This window comes from Heterocephalus glaber, unplaced genomic scaffold (assembly GCF_053883595.1).
Source record: "Heterocephalus glaber isolate CG9 unplaced genomic scaffold, H.glaber_assembly_v1.0 deba00001666, whole genome shotgun sequence".
NCBI classification, from domain to species: domain Eukaryota; kingdom Metazoa; phylum Chordata; class Mammalia; order Rodentia; family Bathyergidae; genus Heterocephalus; species Heterocephalus glaber.
Genome location: NW_028258406.1, coordinates 13,308,047 through 13,331,976, shown reverse-complemented (window position 1 = coordinate 13,331,976; position 23,930 = coordinate 13,308,047). Strand labels below are relative to the sequence as shown.

Sequence of the window (23,930 nt, the reverse complement as noted above, 5' to 3'; positions counted from 1 at the left end):
GCTTAGTTCTGGGTCAGAAAACAGTCCAAGGCATCACTCATCCTCTGAGTGACTCATAGACTCAAGCTTTTCCAGACCTCAAAAGGAGGAACTGTACAGAAGGTATGCGTCACTCTCTCTCATTCCTCTGGTGGAAACTGAGCACCTGGCAACTCCTAGGACAGTCACCTCTTGGGAACATCGTGATACCATACAAAGAGAAACATGAGTGTGTGTACACAGCATGATGTCTCTGCCACAGAATAACATCTGGAAACCTCAGGCACCCCCAGAAGAAGACTCAGAATACAGAGCATCCAATAGGCCATCAAAAGAACCCTCAAGTCTCTGGACCATACCTACAGCTCTGTCTCGTAGGGGACCAGAGGCACAGTGGTGGCAGAGAAAAGGAGCAAGCCCCTGAAGACACAGATATGTGGTGATGACTTCTAGGCCTTGAACCTGTCCCCATTGCCCTCTGTTCTGGACCTGTCAGTACAATTGCCTGCCTGGGCATCAACCAGTGAAATCTTTTAAAAAAGACTTCCTTTGTAGGAAATATACAGTAGGAAATATAGAGTCCAGCAAGCCCTTCCCAGTATTCCAGAAGAACAACTTGAAAAGTAGAGGGAAAATGTTAAACACCACATTCATCAAAGCTACAATGACTAACTGGAGTTCTGGAGAAATCCAGATATTGCTAACAACAATATGTTAAAGCATTTTATTATTTAGTTACATCTTGCCTGAGCATGGAAAAGATATTAACATACTGTCAGATTACTGGGATATAACCCAAAATAACTTACAGTTTTCATATTTTACTAATTATTTTTCGAGGCTGGCTCAGGCTGGTAAGAGAGATATTTCGAGGCTTTCACTAGATTATTTACTCAAAGAAGTTAAACATGTCATTATCTGTTCCCATGGAAACACAGAAAGTACTACAGGAGATGAAGGAGAAGGTCATTTTGACCATAATTAATATAAAGAATAAGTTTATATAGAATCTAGGAAAGAACATAACAAGGTGCTATGTAATATCTTTAAACCTTTTCTTCATTAGTGTAACTTAATCTCTGCATTAACTTTCATATATTAGTGTCACTGTGGTAGTTTCCTAGTTAATTTTTGTGTGCCTTAATTTTGTTAGCAAAAATTTCAGTGTTTTTATTTCACTTTTGATTTAGTCAGAAAATTCCAATATCCAAAATGTTTTTAAAGTACTGAGCAAGTATAACTGCATGGCTGCCTTGGCCTCCACTCTGTTAATATGCTATAGCTCCTCTCATGGTTTCTCCATAAGTGGTTGAATTAATTGATAATAATCTAAAGGCACCACTGGATTCATCAGTGCTTTCAAAATTACCAGACATTTAATTATGTTCAATATAGTTTACATTTGGGAGGTCTTGTTGTATTTCTTTTCAAGTTGAAAATTGGTAATCCATATGAGATGTCTCTTAGCTAAACATTCCTTTTATTGGCACACAGTGCACTCCGTGGAAATTCTTACCCAAAGATTCATGCTGTACTTTTTTTTCAATCCTTATACTTATTTGAATATTGGATTTCTTTGTTTAATCTCTTAAGAGTAGCTTTTATCATGGAAACTTGATGACACATTTATCAAAGCTGTTTAATACAGTATCCTAGAAAGAACTAAAGAGAAAGGATATTTCAAATTTCTGGATTTTAACACCTACAGAAATCGCATAAGGTCAAACATTTTAGGATTTTGTTTCTTTTAGCTATTTCATCTGGGAAACATAACATAGCTTTTTCCAGGTGGCCTTGTGAGGAGGGTGTTCAGGGCAGCAGCATGATGCTGAATAGTATTTACAGTATTTACAAACAGGTGGCCCAAAGTTAAGTGGAGTCAATATACAATTTCTCACCCTTTAGAAGATAACCACTTTGCTGCCACATGAATGACCAAGTTTTTTGTCAATATCAAGCTTGAAATTATTTAATCAAGAATGTAAATCAGTTATATGCCCCAATTATAAAAATGATGATGAGATTGGCTATGGTATTGATTTTCTTTGGCAGAGAGAATTCTTATTCTCATTCACTCTCATTCTTTCTCCCCTACCCCTCTTTCTGTCATATAGTGATATCACATTCCTATTCCAGGAGTGCAAACACCATTATATCCTGCTTGGCAAGCACAGTGGTCATTTGGCTTAGACAAGAATGAGAACTCTCAGTAGTACCATTCTATGAGTATATAAAAGAGCCCCTAAAATAATGGATGGTGCACTCTCCTATATGTATTTATGTTTAGATAATTTATTTAAATAACGTTGCTGGCACATACTTTATAGCTGCTTGCATTTTGCTACGCAGATTTCAGCATATCTTGCAGACTATGCAATTCATTTGGAAAATGTAATTTCCATCCCTGCATACTAATCGATTTCTTCACAAACACCTGCTATCAGTTATGATAATAAAAATGCCACTCTGAATTGAAAAGGGGCCAAATAGAGCTTCCTAAGGAAATGACTTAAGTGTCTTTGAATGCTACTAAATGTAGTAATGTGCTTGTGTAGTGCCAACACTTTTTTCATCATTTGCATTTTCTGTGATTTTGTCTATTACAACATCCGTCTTTCAAATGATGCCTCATAACCATTTCCCTGTGGATTGGTGAATGGAGATGTCAGAAGTTGGTATCTTGGGGTGTGGGCAAGATTGGAGTTGGGCTGCACGGTGTTAAAAAGCACCAGCTCATGCCCCTGGGTCTGCCCTGGGTCACTTCCAATTTAAAAGTTCCTGAAAACTGTAAAATTGGCTGCTCCTTGGTTTTGCACACACATATACACCAAACAAAATTTCCTTTATTCATTCTCTTCAGCCTCCAGTTCATTCCACGCACCATTGCCAAACTAATCTTTCTCAATCACCAGTTTCGTCGTGTCCTTCCGCTTCCCCAAGCACCGTCAGTGGTTCTTGGTTGCACCACTTAGCCTCTCCTTCCCCATCGTCCCTCAGCCTCTGGCCTGGCTCACCTTTCACTGCTTTCAGGAAAACACTTGCCTTGTGGTCGTTTCTTTCCTCCCTGCCCTGAATATTTCGCCTATAATAGTCATTTCTTGGCTTCTGCTTGTGATCTTCTTCCTAACTGAGGCATTCTTCTGCAGTTCTTGGGGTCTTCATGTTTCAAAACACTTTTTTTCTCTTCCTGTCTGCATTTTTTTCTGCTAAAAACTCTTATAGAATGCATTCCCTTTTCATGTACGTTAACACTAGCTTGCTCATTTATTCATTCAAACATTTATTGAATACCTACTCTGTGCCAGGCATTGTGTTCTTTCTTCCTCTGAATAGTTTCCTTTTTTTTGGTACCAGGGATCGAACTGGGGTCCTTGCACTTGCAAAGCAGGTGGCGGAACCACTGAGCTAAATCCCCGGCCCCAGTTTCCTTTTAAATGTGTCAATTTCTATTAGATTTCTAAAATCTTTTTAAATGAAAAATGAAACAAATTTTCATCAACACATAAAACAGAAATTTCTTACGAAAAAGAAACAGATAATAACACAAACTATTTTCAGTGAACTAAGATAAACTATTAGTGTAAATAAAACAAATTAGAACATATATTGTAATATTTTTTTAAACAACAAAATATGTAATTTGGGGAAGTATTTGTTTTTAAGTTCCTTGAGAGAAATGGCATACTATGTTTCCTCATTTTGTGATCCAGGATGCCCAGACAGACCTTGGCCCAGGGAACTATACAATAAATGCTTGTTGAGTAATTGATCCCAAATGGCTTGAGGTAGGGAATATTTTTGTTAATAGCGTGTTCTGTTTGATTAGTATTTCAGGCTGTACCATACATAGATTATCATTTTGCAAAGTGGAAAATCATGAAACACTTAACTTAAAACTATTATTAACATAATTTGACGTTTGATATTTGTGGAGCAAATTCCCTGAGCTCTGAGCATCTCAGCACAGCTCTGTGATGACCATACCACAGTGTGCAGGTAAAGCATCAGAAAGCATAACCTCCACTTGACCCTAGGATGTGGTAAGCAGGGGCAGGCATTGAAATGAGCATGTGTTCAGAGCCTGATACATAGTGGACTTCCTTACATCTATGAAGAAACCTCTAGTAGAAGCTTTTCAAATTTTCTTTCACTTTTCTCTTGCTTACAAATATGAAGAATGACTTTTCTGAGAGGGGAAAAAAAACGATGGGACACATGGCAGAGGAGAGAGGAGAATGAGAGATCAGTTTTGAATAGTTGATAAAAACGAACACACTGCAACTGACCTGGTGTAGTGGTTGAGGCCCTGGCTTTGCAAGCTGCTTCTGCTGCTTACTTTATGTGCTTGAACAAGAGATCTACATTCTTTGTGCTTGATTTCTCTCATCTGTGAAAATGGGGATTAAAGCACCTGCATCCTAAATTTGTTGGGAAGTTCAGTGTGTCAGTTTAGAAAATGCTCTTGGTCCAGTGCTTGGTGCTTTGTGAGTATCCAGCTAGCCATTAGTAGTAGTGATAGTGCTAGTGGTAGTCCTGGGGAGACTAGAAAGCCTGAAAGTAGAAGCTATGGAAAGGGATTCCCTCCTCAGTCTTTGCTTTGTACGATTCAATCTTATCTTTTATTCAGTTCCTTTAGTTTCTGAAGTCTTGAGATGTGTAAGACCCTGTATGAACTGGTTTCCCAGCAAGATGGAGACATAAATGAAGACTGATCTACCCCGAGAGAATTTCAGGTTTCAGGGAGGAGTAGAGTAGCCACTCAACCTTGTAGGGAAAAGGAGTTTTAATCTGTTGGTGAAACAGATGGAATCGGGTTGCCATTCGGATAGGAGTTAGAGAAAACAATTTGTGCAATTTGTCCCAGCAATAGAGCAGGAAGGAATGGTGTGCATATAAATTCCTTTCTTCCCTGGGAGGCTGCTGCATGCCTCAACCTGTGGAACAGCTGATTATTTGAAAGAAAGTGTCACTCCAAAGAGCTAAGCAATCCTGAGAATAAGAGGGGACTGTATTGTGATAGATTTGATTGTTGCCTGGAATTCTGAATATCTTCATCCCCCAGCAGCACAGATCAGTTTGGATGAAGGTATCTAGAGTTGGGGGAAAGGTCAGGAGATAAGAATTTGGAAGGAGTTAATCCTGTCTCCACAACAAGCATTCAAATAGAGTAGAGAAGTCCAGAAGTGGGGCTGATGACAGGCTCAGTGGTAGAGCACTCAACTAGCAAGGTTCTATCCCCAGCACTGCAAAACAAACAGTTCTAAATGATGTAATGCACTGCAAAATAAAGAGCCTCAAGGTAGGGCATTTTACTTCTGAGTTGAAATGAATGTTATGCATGGAGGTAAGAGATTCCATTTCCCACCAGATGCCTCCTCATTCTAACCAAGGTCACTCACTTGGATTCTCTCTTTTGTTCTTCAGCTCTGGCTGCTCAGGCCTATGCTCTTAAAGAAGAGAATGACAGTCTCCGCTGGCAACTGGATGCCTACAGGAATGAGGTGGAGTTGCTGAAGCAGGAAAAAGAACAGCTTTTCAGAACAGAAGAAAACCTCACCAAGGACCAGCAACTCCAGTTCCTGCAGCAAACCATGCAAGGCATGCAGCAGGTACCAGCCCATGTGTGGAGATAGTATGTGGGTATTTTTGAGCCAAAGAAAGTGATATGTGTATTCAGTGGAAGTAAAATGACAGCCATTTGCCAGAAAGGGTGAAGAAGAAATGATAACCAAAGCACTAAGTTCATGGAAAAGGAAAATGCTTGTGACTGTAGAGGAGGAGAATCTGGAGAACAGTCAAGCTAAATAAATGTTACAAAAATACAGCCTGGAGATAGGAAATAAAACGAGAGAATTTTGGAGGTTAAAAGGTCATGTATGAAAAAACCTCATGGCACATGGTCAGCAAATCCTCACTTATCACAGCACAAGTGTTTTATAATCATAAAAATGTTAAGTTTGAAGCATGACAGCTGACTTTTACAAAAGCAGTTTGTTTTGTTTTCAAGATCAGTGTAAATATAAGTCATATTGCTTCCACTTCTGGATTACACTTAGTGTCTAGTTAGATGTAAGAAATGTTTGTTGATAGAATGGATGAAGCCCCAGAGTCAGGACCAAGCAACCTCAGAAATGGGGCAACCACTGTGCTTTTGTTGAAGAATGCCACCCTGGCATACTAAATCTAAAGCTGTGTTATTTACAGAAATTATTTTTAAAAAAGAGATGAAGCTGTGGTATTTGGAATGGGAAAAATGAACATGCAAGTGGGTAATAAGAGGATGAGGAGAGAGGAAAACCTGAGTGTTCGTAGAGGGGGAAGAGACTCAAAGATTCATAGCTGGATTCATATCTGAAAACATCAGTTGATACATGATATTCTTAAAGTGTCTGGACCTTTGATTTATCTTACAATAATAGAACACCATCGTCAAACATGGGTATTCTTTAAATTACCCCTCTGAATATACAAATCCCACCAATATTTTATGAAAAGGATTGCTTTTGTTTAAGTAAGAGAAATATAAGTAAGATGATAGGAAGCTAAAATATATACTGAGTAGGATATTTTTTAAATCTTGCCTATCCATATTGGCTGCTCTCTAAGACCAGGAGCATGAACTGCCTACAAAAAATGTTTTAGTGATTAGGAATAACTACCACAGAAACATAAGCCAAACAGGGAAAATAATTGAAAGTAAAAGATATAAAAAAGAATCACAAATTGGGAAGTGAGCAAGTTAATGGTTAGGTCACAGAAATTATGTCTTAAACATCTCTTGCCATTTTAAAGCAATTTTTGAGTCTTGGCTCTGAGTCCTAACTGGTAGATGTTCACAGTATGTGTTAGACTAATCAGTGAGATTCAGAGGTCAGAGCCAGCCAGGAAAATGTCATTACAATCCACTGCTCAGGTCCCTGCACTTGGAAATTAATGTAACAGCTGCTGTGTGAGGCTCCTGAGGTTGTCCATATGCCCCAATAAGGGATATGAGGGGAGCCCTTGCCAGGATGAGAGTCTGTAGATTTCTCCAAAGAATATGACAACAGACTTAGCCTGCAAGCTACCATCACCCTTCAGGGTCTAGGCTCTTTTTTCCTCCAGAAAACATTATTCCAATTGCTTTAAGTGAAATAAATAGGACACACGTGTAAATACCGAATAGTTTCTCTAGCATGAGAAACTGAAAGTGTAAATAAGGATTAAAATGATTAAAATGAATAACTGATAATTTGAAATAGGAAAAGGTCTAAAGGTGTAGGGGTGATGGGAAGGGAAGGGGAAAGGAAGAAGGGAAAGGAAAAATTATGAGAAAAGAAAAAAAATGGAAAGGAAATCTGTGTAAATAGGGAAGGGTGGAGGGGGTGAAGGGTGCACAAGTAATGGGGAAAAAAGAAGAACCAAGATACATCATGTACAGGTTCAAGCAACCAATGAGAAATGTAAACGTATTGTATACCTAAAATGTACCAATAAAAGAATTTAAGCAAAAAAAAAAAGAGTAGGCAAAACTTTTAAGGCTGTTGAAGATTGAAATCTAAAAGAAGTTGGAGGAGGTGAATAGGTGCTGTTCAGTCGGGGAAATGCACCCTGGGGCATCAGCACAGGGAGGTGCAGAGCCATACCCAGTCCCCCCCAGTCCACAAAAGGCAATATTAAGAAAACTCAGAGGGCCAGCTATTTAGCTCAGTGGTGCCATGAGTGTAAGGCCCTGAGTTTGATTCCCCAATACTGGAGAAAAAAAAACCTCAGCCTTCTGAAGGAGTGATTCTGCTGATGGAGCATCTCATTCATGTGTAGAACCTCCTGAAAATGTACTTTCAGATAGTTTTTTTTTTGCTTATTTTTATTTTCATCATTTGATTTGGCTTGGTTTGGTTCACAAGTCTGAAAACAAGATCAAGATCTGGTTGTTGGCAGAGCTGGTTCCTTTGGAAGCTGTAAGGAAGAATCTGTTCTTTGCTTTTTTCCCAGCTTCTGGTGGGCTTCAGTCAACCTTTGGCCTTCCTTGTAGTCACATATCCTTGCTCTCTGGTCTCATTTTCACAGAATGTTTTCTCTGAGTATATATGTTCAAATTTCTGCTTTTGTAAGAACATTGCTGGGCCGGGGATTTAGCTCAGTGGTTGTGCTGCCTGCCTTGCAAGTGCAAGGACCCGAGTTCGATCCCCAGTATCAAAAAAATAAAAAGTAAAGACATTGCCCATATAGGACTAGGAGTCTACCCTACTCCAGTATGATCTCATCTTAGCTAATTATATCTGCAATGATCTTTTTTTGTTTTCCAAATAACATCACATTCTGTGGTGCAGAGAAATAGGACTTCAATATATGGATTTGAGGGAGACATAGAATAATCCATAACAAAATGATCATAATCAAAAATGTGTTTATTGAAGGAAGGAATGATGACCAAAAATCTAGAGAAAGACCTGGCATGGTCCTTGTAGGAGCTCTGGGTTATATGGGATTCTTGCATCAAGAAAAGAGTGGTGAGAAATGACACCTGGGGTGTGTGCAATGCCCCTTTGGAACATAGAGGTACTGAATTTGTGGCATGTGTTGTGGTTTTAATTTTTACTGATTGCTAGGCCAGTACGTGCTATCTTTGTGGCAACTCATCTTGAATATAGCTTTAAGTTATGTGTTACTTAAGAATCATATTTCTACTATATCTGTCATGTTAATAAACTATCATAACTTGCTCCTTTGAATCCTACCACTAGGAATTCTGATTTTAAAACATGCTCAATCTATTCCATCCACTTAGGCAATCATGATCTCACATGACAGTCAAGGAGAAGGAAAATGGCCTCTTATTATCAACTTTCATCACTGTAAAAAATGTCTGAGATAAATTAACTTATACAGAGGAGGAAAGATTCATTTGGCTCATGGTTTCAGAAATTTGGGTATATGGCTGCTTAGCTCTATTCCTTTTGGGCCTGTGGTGAGGCACAGAATCATGTTGGGGAACACATGGGAGAGAAAAGCTGGTCACCTCATGGCAGCCAGGAAACAAAGAAGGAAGGGGCTGGGATCCCAATATCTCCTTCAAGGGCACACCCCAGTGACTTCACTGCCTCCAACTTAGTACCACCTCTTAGAGCAGTGGTGGTGAACCTATGGCATGCATGCCACAGCGGGCTGTTTGTTATCATTTAAAGTTCTAAAAGGTTCACCATAATTGTCTTAGAGGTTCTACCACCTTCCAATAGTGCCACCAGAAGGCAACCAAGCTTTTAGCACATGGGCCTTTGAGGACATTTAAGATTCAAACTGTAACATTCCCATAGGTCATCATTTCCTCACTCCATCTACATGTGGAAAATTATTTCCATAGCAAAATAAAGAAGTTTAATAACCTTAAAACTAGCAATTTTTAGAATTTCCTTCTAGTTTAGTAAAGAAGTTTCTAACCTTTCATCTTTTAATCCTTTAAGGCTATATTCACTGACCTTACACATGTTCATGAAGAAAACATCATGGAGAAGCTCCCTAAAAATGAAAATACACAACACCCAAAGTTAAAGAGGAAAGGTTTATTTTGGCTCACAGTTCATAGAGGTTTTAGTCCATAGTTGGCTGGCTCCAAGGCAAGGTGACATGGCAGAGGGGCATCGCAGGGCAGGCAGGAGGCAGCAGAAGATAAGCAGCATCAACAGAAACAGAAGCAGCAATTGAAAAGTGACAATAGCAGCTTCTTTCTGCCCCTTTATATTCTATCTAGGCAGGTAGCACTCACACCCAGACGTATGCCAAACCAATCAGTGGACTAATTTAGTAAGCCACACCCTTAATCCTAGCATCCCACTGTGAAGCAATCCCAACATCACATCCTTGATCTCAGCATCACACACCCTAGATCCAACCACCTCTGAAAAGCCCCACCTATGACCACATGAGGCTTTGGGGGAACATCTAGATATAAGCCATAACGGATAACAATGAAACTAACCTGTCTCTATCCGGGGGATAGTTCCATTACTTTACTTTCATTTGTATCTTTAGGTATACAAAGAAACAATTAATGTATTTTAAGCTCTTGTTTATCTTCAGATTACCACACTGAGTTGTTTTGTTGGGTTTATTAAAGTAAAAACTATGTATGATAAAATTTACTCCTTTTAAGTGAACAGTTCTATGAATTTTGACAAATGCATATAATCATACAATCATGCAAACACCACTACCACAATAAGTTCCACCGCTGACATCTCTTGTTCCTCTTTTTTTGGTACCGGTGATCAAACTCAGGACTTTGCACTTGCAAGGCAGGCACAGTGCCACTGAGCGAAATCTTCGGCCCCCCATATTCCTTTTTAACCTCACTCCAACGAACCACTGATCTGTATTCTACCCTTCTAGTTTGGCCATTTCCAGCATGTCAAAAACAAGGAATCATACGGTATGTAACCTGTTGAGTCTGGCTCCTTTCACTTAACATAATTAATTTGAGATTCATCCATGTTGCTGTATATATGTCATTTATTCCTTTTTTATGCCAAGTAGTAGTCCATTGTAAGCAAGAAGTATAGTTTATCTAGTTACCAGTTCATGAACATTTGGGTGGTTTTCAGTTTGGATCAAATATGAGTAAATCTGCTATACATATTCATTTATCACCTTTTTGTTTAGACATAATTTTCATTTCACTTGGGTAAATACCTAGGAGTAAATACTATTATGATTATTTGGTAAGCATGTTTAACTTTTAAAGAAACTGTCCAGCTGTTTTCCAAAGTATCCATACTTTGTGTATTCCCATGGAACTCTATGAGAACCACAGTTGTTCTGGAGCCTCATCAGTCAGCACTTGGTGAGGTTAGTTTGTTTTGTCATTTTTAGCCACAGTAGTAAGTGGAATGTCATCTCATTATGGTTTTACCCAAACCTAAATTTAAATAATACTTTTATTTTCATTCATGAGGATAGATCAAAATGTCATATTTTAAAATAATTTTTAAATCAGAATTATTTTTCCCAGGACAGATATATACATTTTTTTTTAGTTAGTACATGTTTACAGTACATGCAGTTTATAGTCATCTTGGGGAGTGAATACATGTACATAACACAACTTGTTTTTCCTTTTAATCCCCATCCCCTTTTTTCCTCCTCCATCCCTCTTCCTCTCATTCCCTTTTCCCCAAAAAATCAGAATTATTTTTGAAGTCTGTATAACTCATATTGACAGGACTAATAAATATTCAAATAACATCAGCACACCATAAAAAACTTCTGATCATAAAACTGGGTATAACTAATGATGATTGTCAGAAGACTCCTTCATAAATACTTTAAACTGAGGCTTTTTAATAGTGTCAGTAATCTCATCAGGTGACCAACTGTCTTAATCCAGCAAACCATTGGCCTGTGTGTAGCAATGGCTGTCTCACACTCATGGCTTGACATTAGTAAGGCCCGGGGCTAGTCGGCAGTCTTGACAACTTTCAGCAAGGGAAGATTTGGGGGAAAAAATGGGAAAAGGGGCCCATTATGACCAACATCATTTTAAAAATCAGATAATAAGTATTTTCCTCTTTAATCAAAGTAGAATATGTCTCATTTTCTGTTTTTGTTTTATAAAGTTACTAATTTATGGAACATGTAGAAATGTAATCTTATTACATTCCTAAAGTATAAGGCAACCCTAGTTAATTTTTCCAAATAAATAAAAGTGTTTTGAGATGAGAAAATCCATGAGACAATCTTGAGCAAACATATCTTCTTCAAGGTTGTTTAAACCATTTCACTGCTCTGTGAGTACTGTGTTCTTCCCCTAAATTCACATGCAATCAAGTCTGGTGCAATAAATATGTAAAAATCAGAGCAGTAATAGTGACAGCAGGAGCAGTGCCAGAGGTGATGATGAAAGGGCTCTGGATTTAAAGATAACTAGTAGTGGTGTGGGTTGTGGAAGTGAAAATGGAAGTGGTGTTTGTGAAGGTGGCTCTAGTTGGGTTGGTGGCTGTGGTGGGGATGTTGGTGCTTTTGATACAAGAAAATTTTAGGGAAAAAGAATTTCTTTTTAAAAAAAAAAAAATCTTAAATACCATGGAAATCCTCAAAACTGCAGCAGAACTGGTTCTCTAGCCAACTTTCAGGGGCTGTGCCACAGAGAGCTGGGTGAACAGCATGCCACAGCCAAGAGCAGAGTGGGATCAAGGGTGTCTTTTCTCCTGATCACTTTTCACTTTTGCTTTCAGTTTTTAATTTCTTTCTGAAACACCCACCAGTCAGATAAGAGACCTACTAGGGTGATGTTCTTTATCTTTCTTCTAATCTTTTTTGTGTTAATTTCATCTTTCATTCTTTCCACTGAAATTTCTGCTTACTAATCAAATCATTTTGCTTTCAAAAGTTTATTTTGTTCTCTGATTATTATCTTTCATGCAGTCTTGCTCTTATTTTATGGTTGAAGTAGCTTCTCAAATCTTCTCACAATGCTAATTAGAATTTCTAAAATTCTTTTTGTTCCCAGCTCATTCTGTTAATCCCAGGATTGGTTGTTTGGTTTTTGTGTTTCAGTCTCTCCTTCTATGTTTAGATTTCTTCACAAGTGTGGTGATGATTGGTTGTCTGTTTGTATTGAGTTGTGAAGGGCTTGGTTTACTTTTTTGGGCTGTGGGTTTCTCATTGCTGTATCCAGGTCTCCTGTATTACTGAGTCTTTCTCCTGTGCTGAAGCTAACTGGGGGGTTGTTGACTGGCAGCTTCACTTTAAGGGGAGCTGGCAGTCCCACAAGTGCCAAAATCTGTCATGCTATGAATTTCCTGAAATTCCTTTTCTGTTCTCTTTGGTCTTACAAGCTTATTCACTGACAGACTTTTGAATTGAGTCTCTAGAGGAAGAGAACACACACACACACACACACACACATACACACACACACACGTACTGTGTTTGATGTCTTGCACAGGAACCTGTTTCAGGGGCTTTTAATTTTAACTCAGTCCTTCAGTGGCTTGTTTGTTATCATATGGCGAGGAAATTAGGGTGGAGAGAGTATTGCAAAGAACTCTGGCCATCCAGAAACATATAGGAAAAAAGAACAAGAAGAAAGTTTTATTAATGTCTAAGAAGAAGAAATAAGGGAACTTAAAGCAGCATATTTTGGGATACAGACACCTGCCCATGAATGAGGAAGTAAATGCACAAAATGGAAGAGTTTTAAAGAGAGGGAAAGGTGATGCGAAAAGACTGAAATATGCAATAAAGATAGAGAAATGGCTAGCTGTATTAGCTGTTCTTTCTCTGGTCTTTGGTTCTAGAACAGGGAATGGGGCAGGAAATGAAAAAACCCAAAACCTGAAAAATAAAAATTGACAGTACAGAGCAGCTCAAGCTCCAGTGGCTGTGCAGAGTAGAAGACTAGAGGATATTCTAGACCGGGCTGTGAAGGCTATGCAGAAATGAGGTAAGTTACTGTGAGAGGTACAGACAGGCCTTCCTCTGTTGTAAAATAAAAGAATTTTAATAAAACTGACACAGACACAGAAAAACAAGGGAAAAAAAGGGTAAGTCCTTCTAAAAGAAGAAATTCAATATCTTTATAATGATAAGTTATATATTATGAGTTTTTATGAAATATCTAGATACTACAGATGTCAAGCATAAAAAATTATAGATGGATTAATTTGGAATTTAATTTTTAATACATCAGGAAAATCTATCTTCTAAGTAGAATTCATGAACCTCAGAAATGTCTAGTTGGAAGAAACAAATAGCCCATCCATGATGATTCTGTTGTTGACTCAGGAAGAAGCATTTAACAATATTATAATGCTTTTAATATATGAAAACATTGTACAACAGTGCAGAAAAGAATTCAGTACCACTGGACAGGGTAAGAAAATATCATTATTACTGTGTAGAACAAGGGGCTTTCTTACTCTTATGTATGAGTAGTAAAGCTTTCGGCTTTAAAATGTTCCAAAAATATGTGTATATATAAATAGACACTAACACACATAAAAACCTGGAGTCTTTATGAGCTGTGACTACAGAGACATATCCCCTATTTATCCAATTCTATTTCAACCAGATGTAGTTCCTTTCTTTCGCATAGAAAATAACTCAAAAGACATTTTCCATATTCATATTAAAATCCACTGGCATTTTAGCATCAGAAAAATCATAATACTGGGCATGTCTTAGATGACATGGCTTTTAAAAGAGTTCAGTGACTAAACATCAAGGTTCACAAGAGCTGTCAGATTTTAAGTCCACTACAGTCTTCCTTTCTTTTCATTTCATTACTCCAGAGTTTGGTGTTTTGTTTGCTTTCCATTCTTCACCCACACACCTTGCAATGGTGCATTATAATAACTGCTTACATGGTGAAAATTCCCTAGCCCCCTGAAGGTCATTTGTAGAGTTCCTGCTGGGAGCATGTATGCTTTCTGACATTCTCAGATTGCTTTCCAAGTACATCTGAAAAAGAGTAGATATCCTGCTTCAGTGTGAGACTCCTGAAGAGATCATGGGCTACATTTGGAATCAGAAATAGGAAACAATTCTCTAGTTCTTGGCCCAGGGCTTTACATTACAAAGTCTTGCCTGTTTGAAATGATCACACCTGACATCTGTTAGGGGTTTGGGGCTTTTTCAAAGCACTTTGACTCTGGACAAGATACAAAGACTGGAAGTGAAAACAATGGGGCAGAAACCTCCCTGAGATTTTTAGCAGTTTCGAGCAAGAATGGATCACTGGGTGTCTTGCTGTCTTCCCTGGACAGAGGTAATAAGACGAGGGAATTATGAGTCATATTCCTGTTCCCTGAGGGCAGAAAGAATAAGATGAAGGCATTCAGCTATTGGAAGAAAAGGTAGCTTCCGCCTATTTTCTGTCCTACTTTGAGAAAGTTAGGCAGCCTGAGTCTCAGGTTCTTCACCCAGAGAGCAGATCCTATGAACCTCATTGTGGCTTTGCTACCATAAAGTGGGATCCCATGTGTGAACACAATTTGAAAAGCTATTATACAAATGCAGACTTACCTGTTTTAATACAGAGCTGAAGGAGTTTAAGGGAAGACTCAGAATTTGCAAAGGAAGTCTGGATAAGTCCAAGTCTACATTTTCTGGTCTTTTGTGGCCTGTGCCATTGCTTCTATGTCCCTTGCTGTGGAAAGGCCTTCCTCTCCAGCTGCCTCACATAGGTGCCTTTGCCCTGTGGTACTCAGTCCTTACTACAGCTCAGGACCACCAGCCGAGCCCAGCCCAGTTCGTCCAGTAAGAAACTGAGACCTAGAGGTTTCAAGGGACTGGTCCAGGGCAGAGTCTGAACTCCAGCCTAAGTTTGTCAACCACAGCTGCTGTGCTTTCTCTGCTACCCCAGAAATTTCTGAAATGTACCCTGACAGTAATGCCTAAGGTGCAATGGTCATGGTAGGAGAAACCTGGGAAGGTCTAGGCTTTGTATACTTGTGGATTGTAGCGGTATTATTGGAAAAAACCACTGCCTGTTTTGTGATTCCCTGTGTCACAGCCCTAATTTGGTCTTTGCAGTAGCAGAGTAAGAGTTAGCAAAAGGAAAGCAACATACATACATGCAGCTTTTATTTATTAAATTTAAATTGCAAAAATAAATCTCATCACTTCTGGGAAGGGAAGGAGAAGCCCTTATAAAACTTAACTATGGGAGGCTTCATCTCATCATTGGTTACCCTGCTATGCCATTAATTAATCTGATCATCAGAGGCATCCTTATTAGTAATCATTCCTTCTAAAAATAATGAGGGCAGGAGATGAATCAATGTATGAGCCAAGGGTAGACATACTGGCATTCCCCTACAGACCATTAAAATCATTTGGCTTTTGCATTCTGTGGCATTGTCTGACATCTGCAGTGGAAAACCCTGAACCTCCAATAGTCTTGCAGCCATGCCTAGGATAGAAGAACACTGATTTCACTAATGCAGTGCTGGTAGCAGTGCTTAGATGACCTTTGAATGACCTTCTCTCTCACCACTTCTTTTGGAAATTGCCTCCTGAGTTATAGACCTTATCTTGCTGAGTACCAGATTTATAGTGAAATGGATCTTTTCTTAAATATATTAAATCAAAATGGACTTTTGCTGTAGACACATTCTGGCCTTCTTCTCTGTTTGACCATTGCCATCTCCCCCCAGCTGCAGAGGATAAAAATGAATGCTTGTGGTCTGGCCTTGACTTTATTTCTTTAGAGTGTGCAATGCACAGACACGGATTCATTCACACTGAAGCTCTGAACCCTGCCGGCACCATGGCTGCCTGCATCTAGCAGGTGTCCCACTCCCAGCCAGACTGAGGCAGTTATCCACCTCACAGAATGGGCTACAACAGGGAGGGCAGCTCACTTCAGGGCTTCCTCCATGCATCTGGGTAGGAGAGGCAGCAGGAGAATTAGGAAGCCCAGCCAATTTTCTTCTCATCAGAAATGAAGGCTGTGAAGAGAAAGCAAAGAGAAATGTGGTGCAGCCAAAAGAACACAACGTGGAAACAAAGAAGAAGAATGAGTCAGAAAAAGAACCCTCTTTATCTAAGGAAAAGAATACACAGAGGACGAGAATGTGTGGGAGTTGCAGTTTTCCTCAGTCTAGGTTTGTCATTTTAGTTTTTGTTTTATGTTTCCTTTTTGCAAAAGAATATATGAATAATGCAGAAAACTTGGAAACATAAAAGAAGCATATAAAAGAAAACAAAAATCATTTATTGTGCCACTACCCAAATAAAACTACTGTTAACATCTATATATATTCAATCTTTCTCTGATGCATATAAACATATAACATTGATTATTTTTAAATATTGACCAATGGGATAGCCAAACTTAGTAAAGTTTTTGGAACTGTGACCAAAGTATGGAATTGGGAATACCATTCCAAGATGCTAGATGGTTAGTTAAAGACTATATTTTCTCCTCTGTTTAACAAAGCACCCCAAATAGTCATTGAGGGAAACTTAAATAAAGTTAGTGCCCAATCTGGTCCTCACTTTATAAACCACCCACTTCACTCAGTTGATCAGTTAAGAACACCTGCATCATGAAGTTCTTATGTGGATGCCACTTCTTTAGTTTGGTAATTGCTCTCCAGTTTTTGTGCTGTTCCTTCTCTCTGCGTCTTCATCTGCATCTCTTTCCCTCTCTATATTTTTCTATGTTCTCTCTCTTTCTCTGTCTCACACACACATATATGTTTAGCAAACTGCCACAATATTGCTATTTTCTGAAAGTCTTGGGGAAGATAGAAGAAAGGAAAATATATTTTAACTTTGGTTGTAGGTTGCCAAAGAAAGGAGTATTATTATAAATGAAAGCCCAAAATAGTGCCTTTTTAGAGATTTATTTTCATCTTCCTTTTGTTTTCTTAGTTCATTCTGCTGTCCTGCCATACATTCACAGTCCACCTCTTAGGCCCTCCACCCTCATCACTGCTTTTGTTTATTTAAAGCCAGGTATCATGCAGATATTGAGTCAATAAGAGTATATTTCACTGGCAAGCATGGGGACTCTCATTTACACTATCAAGTCTGTATTTTCCATCCATGATTTACATTTTATCCTTCATAAATCTTTTATTGAGACAGTGCATTACCCATTTCCGATCATTTTAACACTGCAATTTTGTTCTTCACTAACTTTCTATGTACCTTGTCCTTTTTTCTCTCTCTTTTATATTTCTTCCCTAGTGGTTTACATTTCTTATCTCCAGCATTACTCAAAATTTATGTCAGGAAGGTTTTGGTAATAGTCCATAAAAAAAGCTGTCCTGCTGAGTTTCTCTTTACAATATAATTTTCCCCTAGTAATCCTCCTGTTCTATCATTTAGGGAGAGGAAAGAAAGGGGTGCTCATAGTTTCATCCCTCTCCTTTGGGTCATGTGATTTCAAAGAATTGCCCAATGATTTCAGAAGAGCTTCAGGGTTTTGTCTTTTTCCTTCCTGGGTTCTTGGATCTTTGATGATGAGGCTGATCTTTTCAGTCTGCTTCTCAGTTGAGCTGAAGATTGGCTTCCTTAGTGTTAAGTCCATGATTTGCTGCTCATTTCTCCTGTGAGACTAATGCTTGTCTGTGGCTACATAGCTCACCCACAGTTAAAAATAACAAGGTGGAATACAATCATAATGGGCACGTGGAATGGATATTTTCCATCACTGTGTTTTAGCAGTAGCACTACAAAATAGAGAATCTTAAAAGTGAACGAGGAAGGACACTCATGAGCCCCTAATTCTGCCCATATATTGTAAAGTTTCAGTCAAATCCAGAAGTTAAGTCACCCAGTCCATCAAGTTAAGTTAAGCCCAGCCTCTCAGTCCCATCTCCTCTCTTGCGGCTCAGAGCCCCAGATTATTGTCCTTAGCTCCTCATCCTGCCCACCTCATGCTTGTCTGCATTCTGAGAACCTTTCCCTTTTACATTTAAGGGAAATGTATCTTATCCTTGTATCTCACTCTCTGAGTTGAAATACAGGGCCTATAATTTTTCCCTATATAAGTGTTGGTTTCTTTTTTTGCTTCTAATACTGAACTGAAACTAATTCTGGTACCTAAAACCAGTCATTTAGGGCCAGTAGTTCATATCCAACAGCTATCTGAATGAATAAAGGAGAAACGTGCTGAGTTATCATAGGTGTCCCACCACCCCCAACACACACACACACACACACACACACACACACACACACACACATCCCTCCTGCCCCAGTGACTGAACACTGCAAACCAGTGTTCCTGATTTCTGGTCTCTGCTTCTTTCCCTGTTGGTCCCAAGATGAATAGTAACTTCATCTCAGCCTGAGTAGGATTGGCTTTCTGGGAAGTCTGTTGAGCTGTAAGGATGATCTGGGAAGCTGGGAAGTCCATTGAGCTGTTCCTCGATGTCTGTACCAGCACAGCTTGTGTTGCCCTGGGCTATGCAGGATGGATATGACCTCTGGGAATAGGCCACCACTTCTGCATCAGTATTGCATGTATGACCACAAATGTTCCTGATCCAGCAAAGAAATTCCTATTATCCAAATGCTTTAAAAGCCTTAATGAATCCTGGAGATGACATTTTTATTTGTGCCATGCATCTCAAAAAACCAAGGCTTAGAAAAGGAAGTGAGGTCTACAGCCATACCACCTTGAACACACCTGATCTCAGAAGCTAAGCAGGGTCGGGAATGGTTAGTACTTGGATGGGCGAAAAGGAAGTAGAGAAGCCTCCAAACTGGGCAGCACAAAGCTCATAGTTTCTATCTCATTGTATTTCCTAATGTCAAGAGTAAGGTTATGTCACCGACTTGAAGGACAATGGGAAACAGGCTAACCCCAATCTTTAGGGGAAAGAATCTGGATAGATACCGGAGAATATGAACATTTTTCTAAGCAGCACTACAGTGCCTAGTTCTTCCTGCTGTGACTGCCTGTGCTTGTCTCGGTGAGGTATTTCCACAGCACTCAGCCACTGCAAGCCTGATCTACAGGACATATACAGGAAACTGTACTTTTCAAATATACCTAGAATATGTACAAAATTTAATCTGCACTAGGCCTTAAAGAAAATCTCAACAAATTTCAAAGAAGTTGTATCATATTTTCACAGCAACAAAATTGTAAAAAATCAATACCCAAATAACTAAAACAAATCCTATATACTATAATTAGAAAGTTAAAAGTACATATCCAAAACCATGGATCCAAAAACTAACTGTAATTTAAAAATGCTTAGAGGTAATAAATAATTAAAGTACAACATGTCAGAACTTGGGGGAAGAATTTATCACAGAACCTAAAGGAAAAATTTAAAACTTTACATGTGTATTTTAGGAGAAAAGAAAACTAGAAACAGTGAGATAAGAAAACTAGAAACACTGAGATAAGACACAACTATTAAAAAAATAAGCACAAAGAAGAAAGGATAAAGCTAAGGATAAAAATTACTATAATCCAACAAAGCCAAATGTTGTTTACTTGAAAAGATAGACAAAACAGAAACTCTTTGGTGACATTGTTCAAGAAAAAAAGATTATGACCTAACAATATTAAAAATGAAAACAATTTTATATCCATAGATAACAGTAGAAACTAGAGAAATATATGAATGTCAAGAATAACTATGACAGATTTTTAGACTTCAGTGTCAATATTGAATCAGGAAGAAATTGAAAGTCAGACTGACCTCATTTTTAAAAATTGAATTAGTAGCTTAAATTTTATATCAAAGCAATAGACCCAAAATTGCTTTATGGGGAAGTTCTACCAACTTTCAAAGACAAGTTCTGCCAATATTTTACAAACTTATTCAGAGAACACAAAAGGAAGAGAAAGCACTTCCCAATTAACTCATTAGGCTAATATGCTTGATACCAAGTAGGAAAAGAACAGCATAAAAAGCGAGGAAATACAGGCCAGTCTCATTTATGATTATATTTAAAAATCATTCAAAAATCACTCTGAAGGCTGAGGCTGGAGGATCACAAGTTCAAGCCCTCCCTATACAATTTAATGACTTAATGAGACCCTGTCTCAAAATAAAAAATTTTAAAAGGCTCAGGATGTAGCTCAGTGAAAAAGCCTAGATTCAATCTTCATACCAAAAATAATCCTTCAAAAACAAAAAATGTAATCTAGAATTTATAAACTACCAAATTGGATTTATTCCAGGAATTCAAGGCTGGTTCAACATTAGAAAAGTCTATAAATGAATGTATTCAATTATCAGATTAAACTAGAGTAATATAATTGTTTTAATACCTATGGAATATCTATTCATGATTTAGGACTAAAACAACCAAAGAAAAAGAAATCTTATAACAACTTGGAATAGAAAAGAACTTTCTTATCATAATAAAAGGTTATCCACAGTGAACTCAGTAGCAAAATGGTTCTTTAAAACTCTCCCAGATCAATTCCAATCTAATGCTTCTAAATCCCGATATAATCACTTGGACCAGAGTACAACTACTTTTCATCTTTTGCTTTGTATCAAGATTTACATTTTCAAGTTGTCATCTGAAAGCAAAAACTTTTTGCTGCACCAAGTCTACTGGCGGAGTCTAAAGATGTGGCTGCCCTGTTCTTTCTTACTGAAAAGTCACCAACAGTAACTTTAGTGTTATCCGTCCCCTATTTCTGCATTGCACACTTAAGTATTTATATAGTGTGGATAATCATCTTTTCTTTACCATCACTGTTAAGAGCTGCCTTTCAGCTGACTTCAGCAAAACTCTTGGTTGAAATTTTCACCTAAAGGTCATGGGTAGATGTCTCCCATGTGGTGTGAAAATGCATGTGGTTGCTGATCCATAGCAGGGGAATTGCTAAGACCAGAGAAGCTCTTTATCATGAGGTGAGTTGATATCAGCTCCAAGTCTAATTTTTCTTAATTTTTGTATAATGAGAGCCTTTTTTACTGTTATCATTTGTGGCCATGCTGACACCATTTACTGTAAAAAATTTGAGCAATTTAGCTCACTTCTTTAATGGCTCCTATATTTAATGTTTCAGAAGCAGAGAAGATTGATTTAAAATAGTAATTTTCTGTCTATACTTTTGGGATTCATGCAAGATTATGATACTTTATCATATTTTACTAGCCAAACCTCGGCCCCAGATGTTTAAGAATATGTGGCACATTTCACAATGGCAGTATTTGTTGAAATCTTCTATTGTTGTTGCTATTGTTATTTCTTCTGCAGTCTGCAGTCCAAGCAGGGCGAATCTGACACTGTACAAACTAAGGAGCTGCAACAGGGCTACCTACAGGTGATTAAAAGCCTTTCAGGAAAACTGGTTTGGTCTATTACAGTCCTCACCTGACCATGGAATAGGGAACAGATATAACTCAGAGAACTCAGAGGTTCTATTTACTCTAGTTACTCTGAAGTGCAGGGTTCCAGATCAGCCCAAATGCATTAAAATAACTTGAAAATTTTGAGAGAAAGGGTAGTTTCCCTCTGCCTCCAACTTCTACGACAGATGAATATGTCCATTTATTTATTAAGCTTGTTCCAGGGCCACCTAAAGATTCAAAGTGCTAAATTTGGGTGCTGTTCTTTTCTCCTTACCCTGTTCCTAGATGTTTGATTGCCCAAGTAATAAAAATGTCAACTTGTGCTAACAAAGAAAAGTTGGGAATAGTGTAATTATTGAATTATCTTTAGTGAAGTTCTGCAGTTTCGGGAGTTAAGTAACTTAGATGATATGGACCTTCCTTATCCATAATAAAGTTTTCATCCTTACACATTTCTGGCTGATGTAGAGCTAAGATCTTTAGCTCTATTGCTTCTCTTCATTTATCTGCAGAACATGCTAGATCCTTGCAACTTTCTTTTTTTCATTAAGACTCAACTAAAAGCTTTTAAGACTCTGGTATGTGTCCTTATCCCATATCTATTAAGTCAAAAGCTATTTCCCTAAAACTGCAACCAGAAGTGGTGGTAATATCTGTTGCTGCTGCTGATGGAATGAATACAGTAATGGGTTGGCTCTCCAATGGCTACACTGGATGAGGCCCCAGTCACTTGCCAAAGACACTTCCAAAGGTGGCCACAGGATTTGTATCACAAATCAAGTCACCTACACAGGGTTTTCTAGTTGTCATCTCTGATCAAGACTGAGTTATAAACCCTACAAAGAAAGAACAAGTCTCTGTTAGCTTTTAGGGCATGTTGCAAGACCCAGCTGTTCAATCAGATTATTGTTTGATTGGAATAAATGGGCCAACCTGGCTGAAAAGCATGTTAATATTTTAATTTTCTACATTAACAGCTGTACATGTGTCTAGAGGTTAGGGTGATAACCACCTCATATAATTACAAGAAAGTGATAAGGATACATAAATCCCAGCAAATTAAATTATAATTTGCAGTAGAATTGCCAGGAAAGGCAATGGAGAGAATAGGACTGATGTGTACTCCTACTTCAGTGGGATTTTGACACTTTCTCTTGTGAACTGCATGCAGTATTAATTCAAGTTGGCTGGTATGTGTTTTGAAAATTGGCAGGAAGACAACTAGTATAACTAGGGTGGGGCAAACAACACACCTTCCTCTCTGAATGTTAACCCCCAGGACTTCTCATTCTGTGGTAGTTAAAAGTCACTTGACCTTGCTGGGTCTTATTCTCTCCATTTCTGCAAAGAGGATAATGATAGCACTTTTATTTAACTCATTACCTTTTGCCATTCAGGGAACTTCACATGCTTAATGAGTGTTGGTTAGTCTTACAATATCCCACTGGTAAGTATTGTTTACTTAACATGTGAAGAAAGTGAAAAATAGGAAGCTGAAATGATCTTGCAAATTACAATATAAAGAAGAACCATTTGAAAAAGAGAAAGTAGGTTTGAGAGCCTTCCAAACTCTTTTTACATCTGCTTTTTCTACTTTGTTCAGGGTTTAAGAAATTAGTTGTTTTACCAATGATAAATTATTCCTCAAGAGACAGTGGTGAAAGTAGAAGGGGAAAGAGGAGACCAGAATAGTAAAGTGGCTCATTCAAGGTTGCATAGCAAATCAGCAAAAGAGCTAAATCATACTAGCCTTTGCCTTTTGCCAACCCTTGGCCATATTTATTTTCAGAATAAAGCTGCCTTATTGGGCTAAAGTACTGTATATCATTACAGGTAACTTCACAGTGTTATATGAATGCCAAGAAGTATCTTTCATATGAGCCCCTCCCCAGGACATATCCAAACAAAGGAAAAACAGTATCTGAAGAAACAGCTCCCACCACTCCCAGCCCAGCAAGCCAAGGTCATCCTCTCCCTCTTAGAGGCCCTGTTCCCTGATAATCAATAGTCATCTGTCTAGTGCAATTTTTCAGAAAGTGACATTATTTTCAGTGATAATCATGAATGCAACAAATAATGATAATGACCAAGAAAGAACTACAGTCTGAAATTTTTCTCTTTTTTTCAGTACTGAGGAGGCACTTATGAGCTACAGCCCAGCCCTTTATTATTTTATTTTAGCTACTTAAG

General features: G+C 38.3%; 1 protein-coding gene across 26 annotated transcripts in view; it reads left to right on the top strand.

Annotated features, from left to right (window-relative positions):
- Positions 1-23,930, top strand: part of Enox1 (ecto-NOX disulfide-thiol exchanger 1) — a 571,647-nt gene that overhangs the window by 481,016 nt on the left and 66,701 nt on the right. For all 26 annotated transcript variants that reach the window (XM_087197407.1, XM_087197408.1, XM_087197410.1 and 23 more), the window contains one exon: positions 5,404-5,588. In XM_087197407.1, the coding sequence (XP_087053533.1) occupies positions 5,404-5,588 (185 nt within the window). The remainder of the gene's footprint in view (positions 1-5,403; positions 5,589-23,930) is intronic.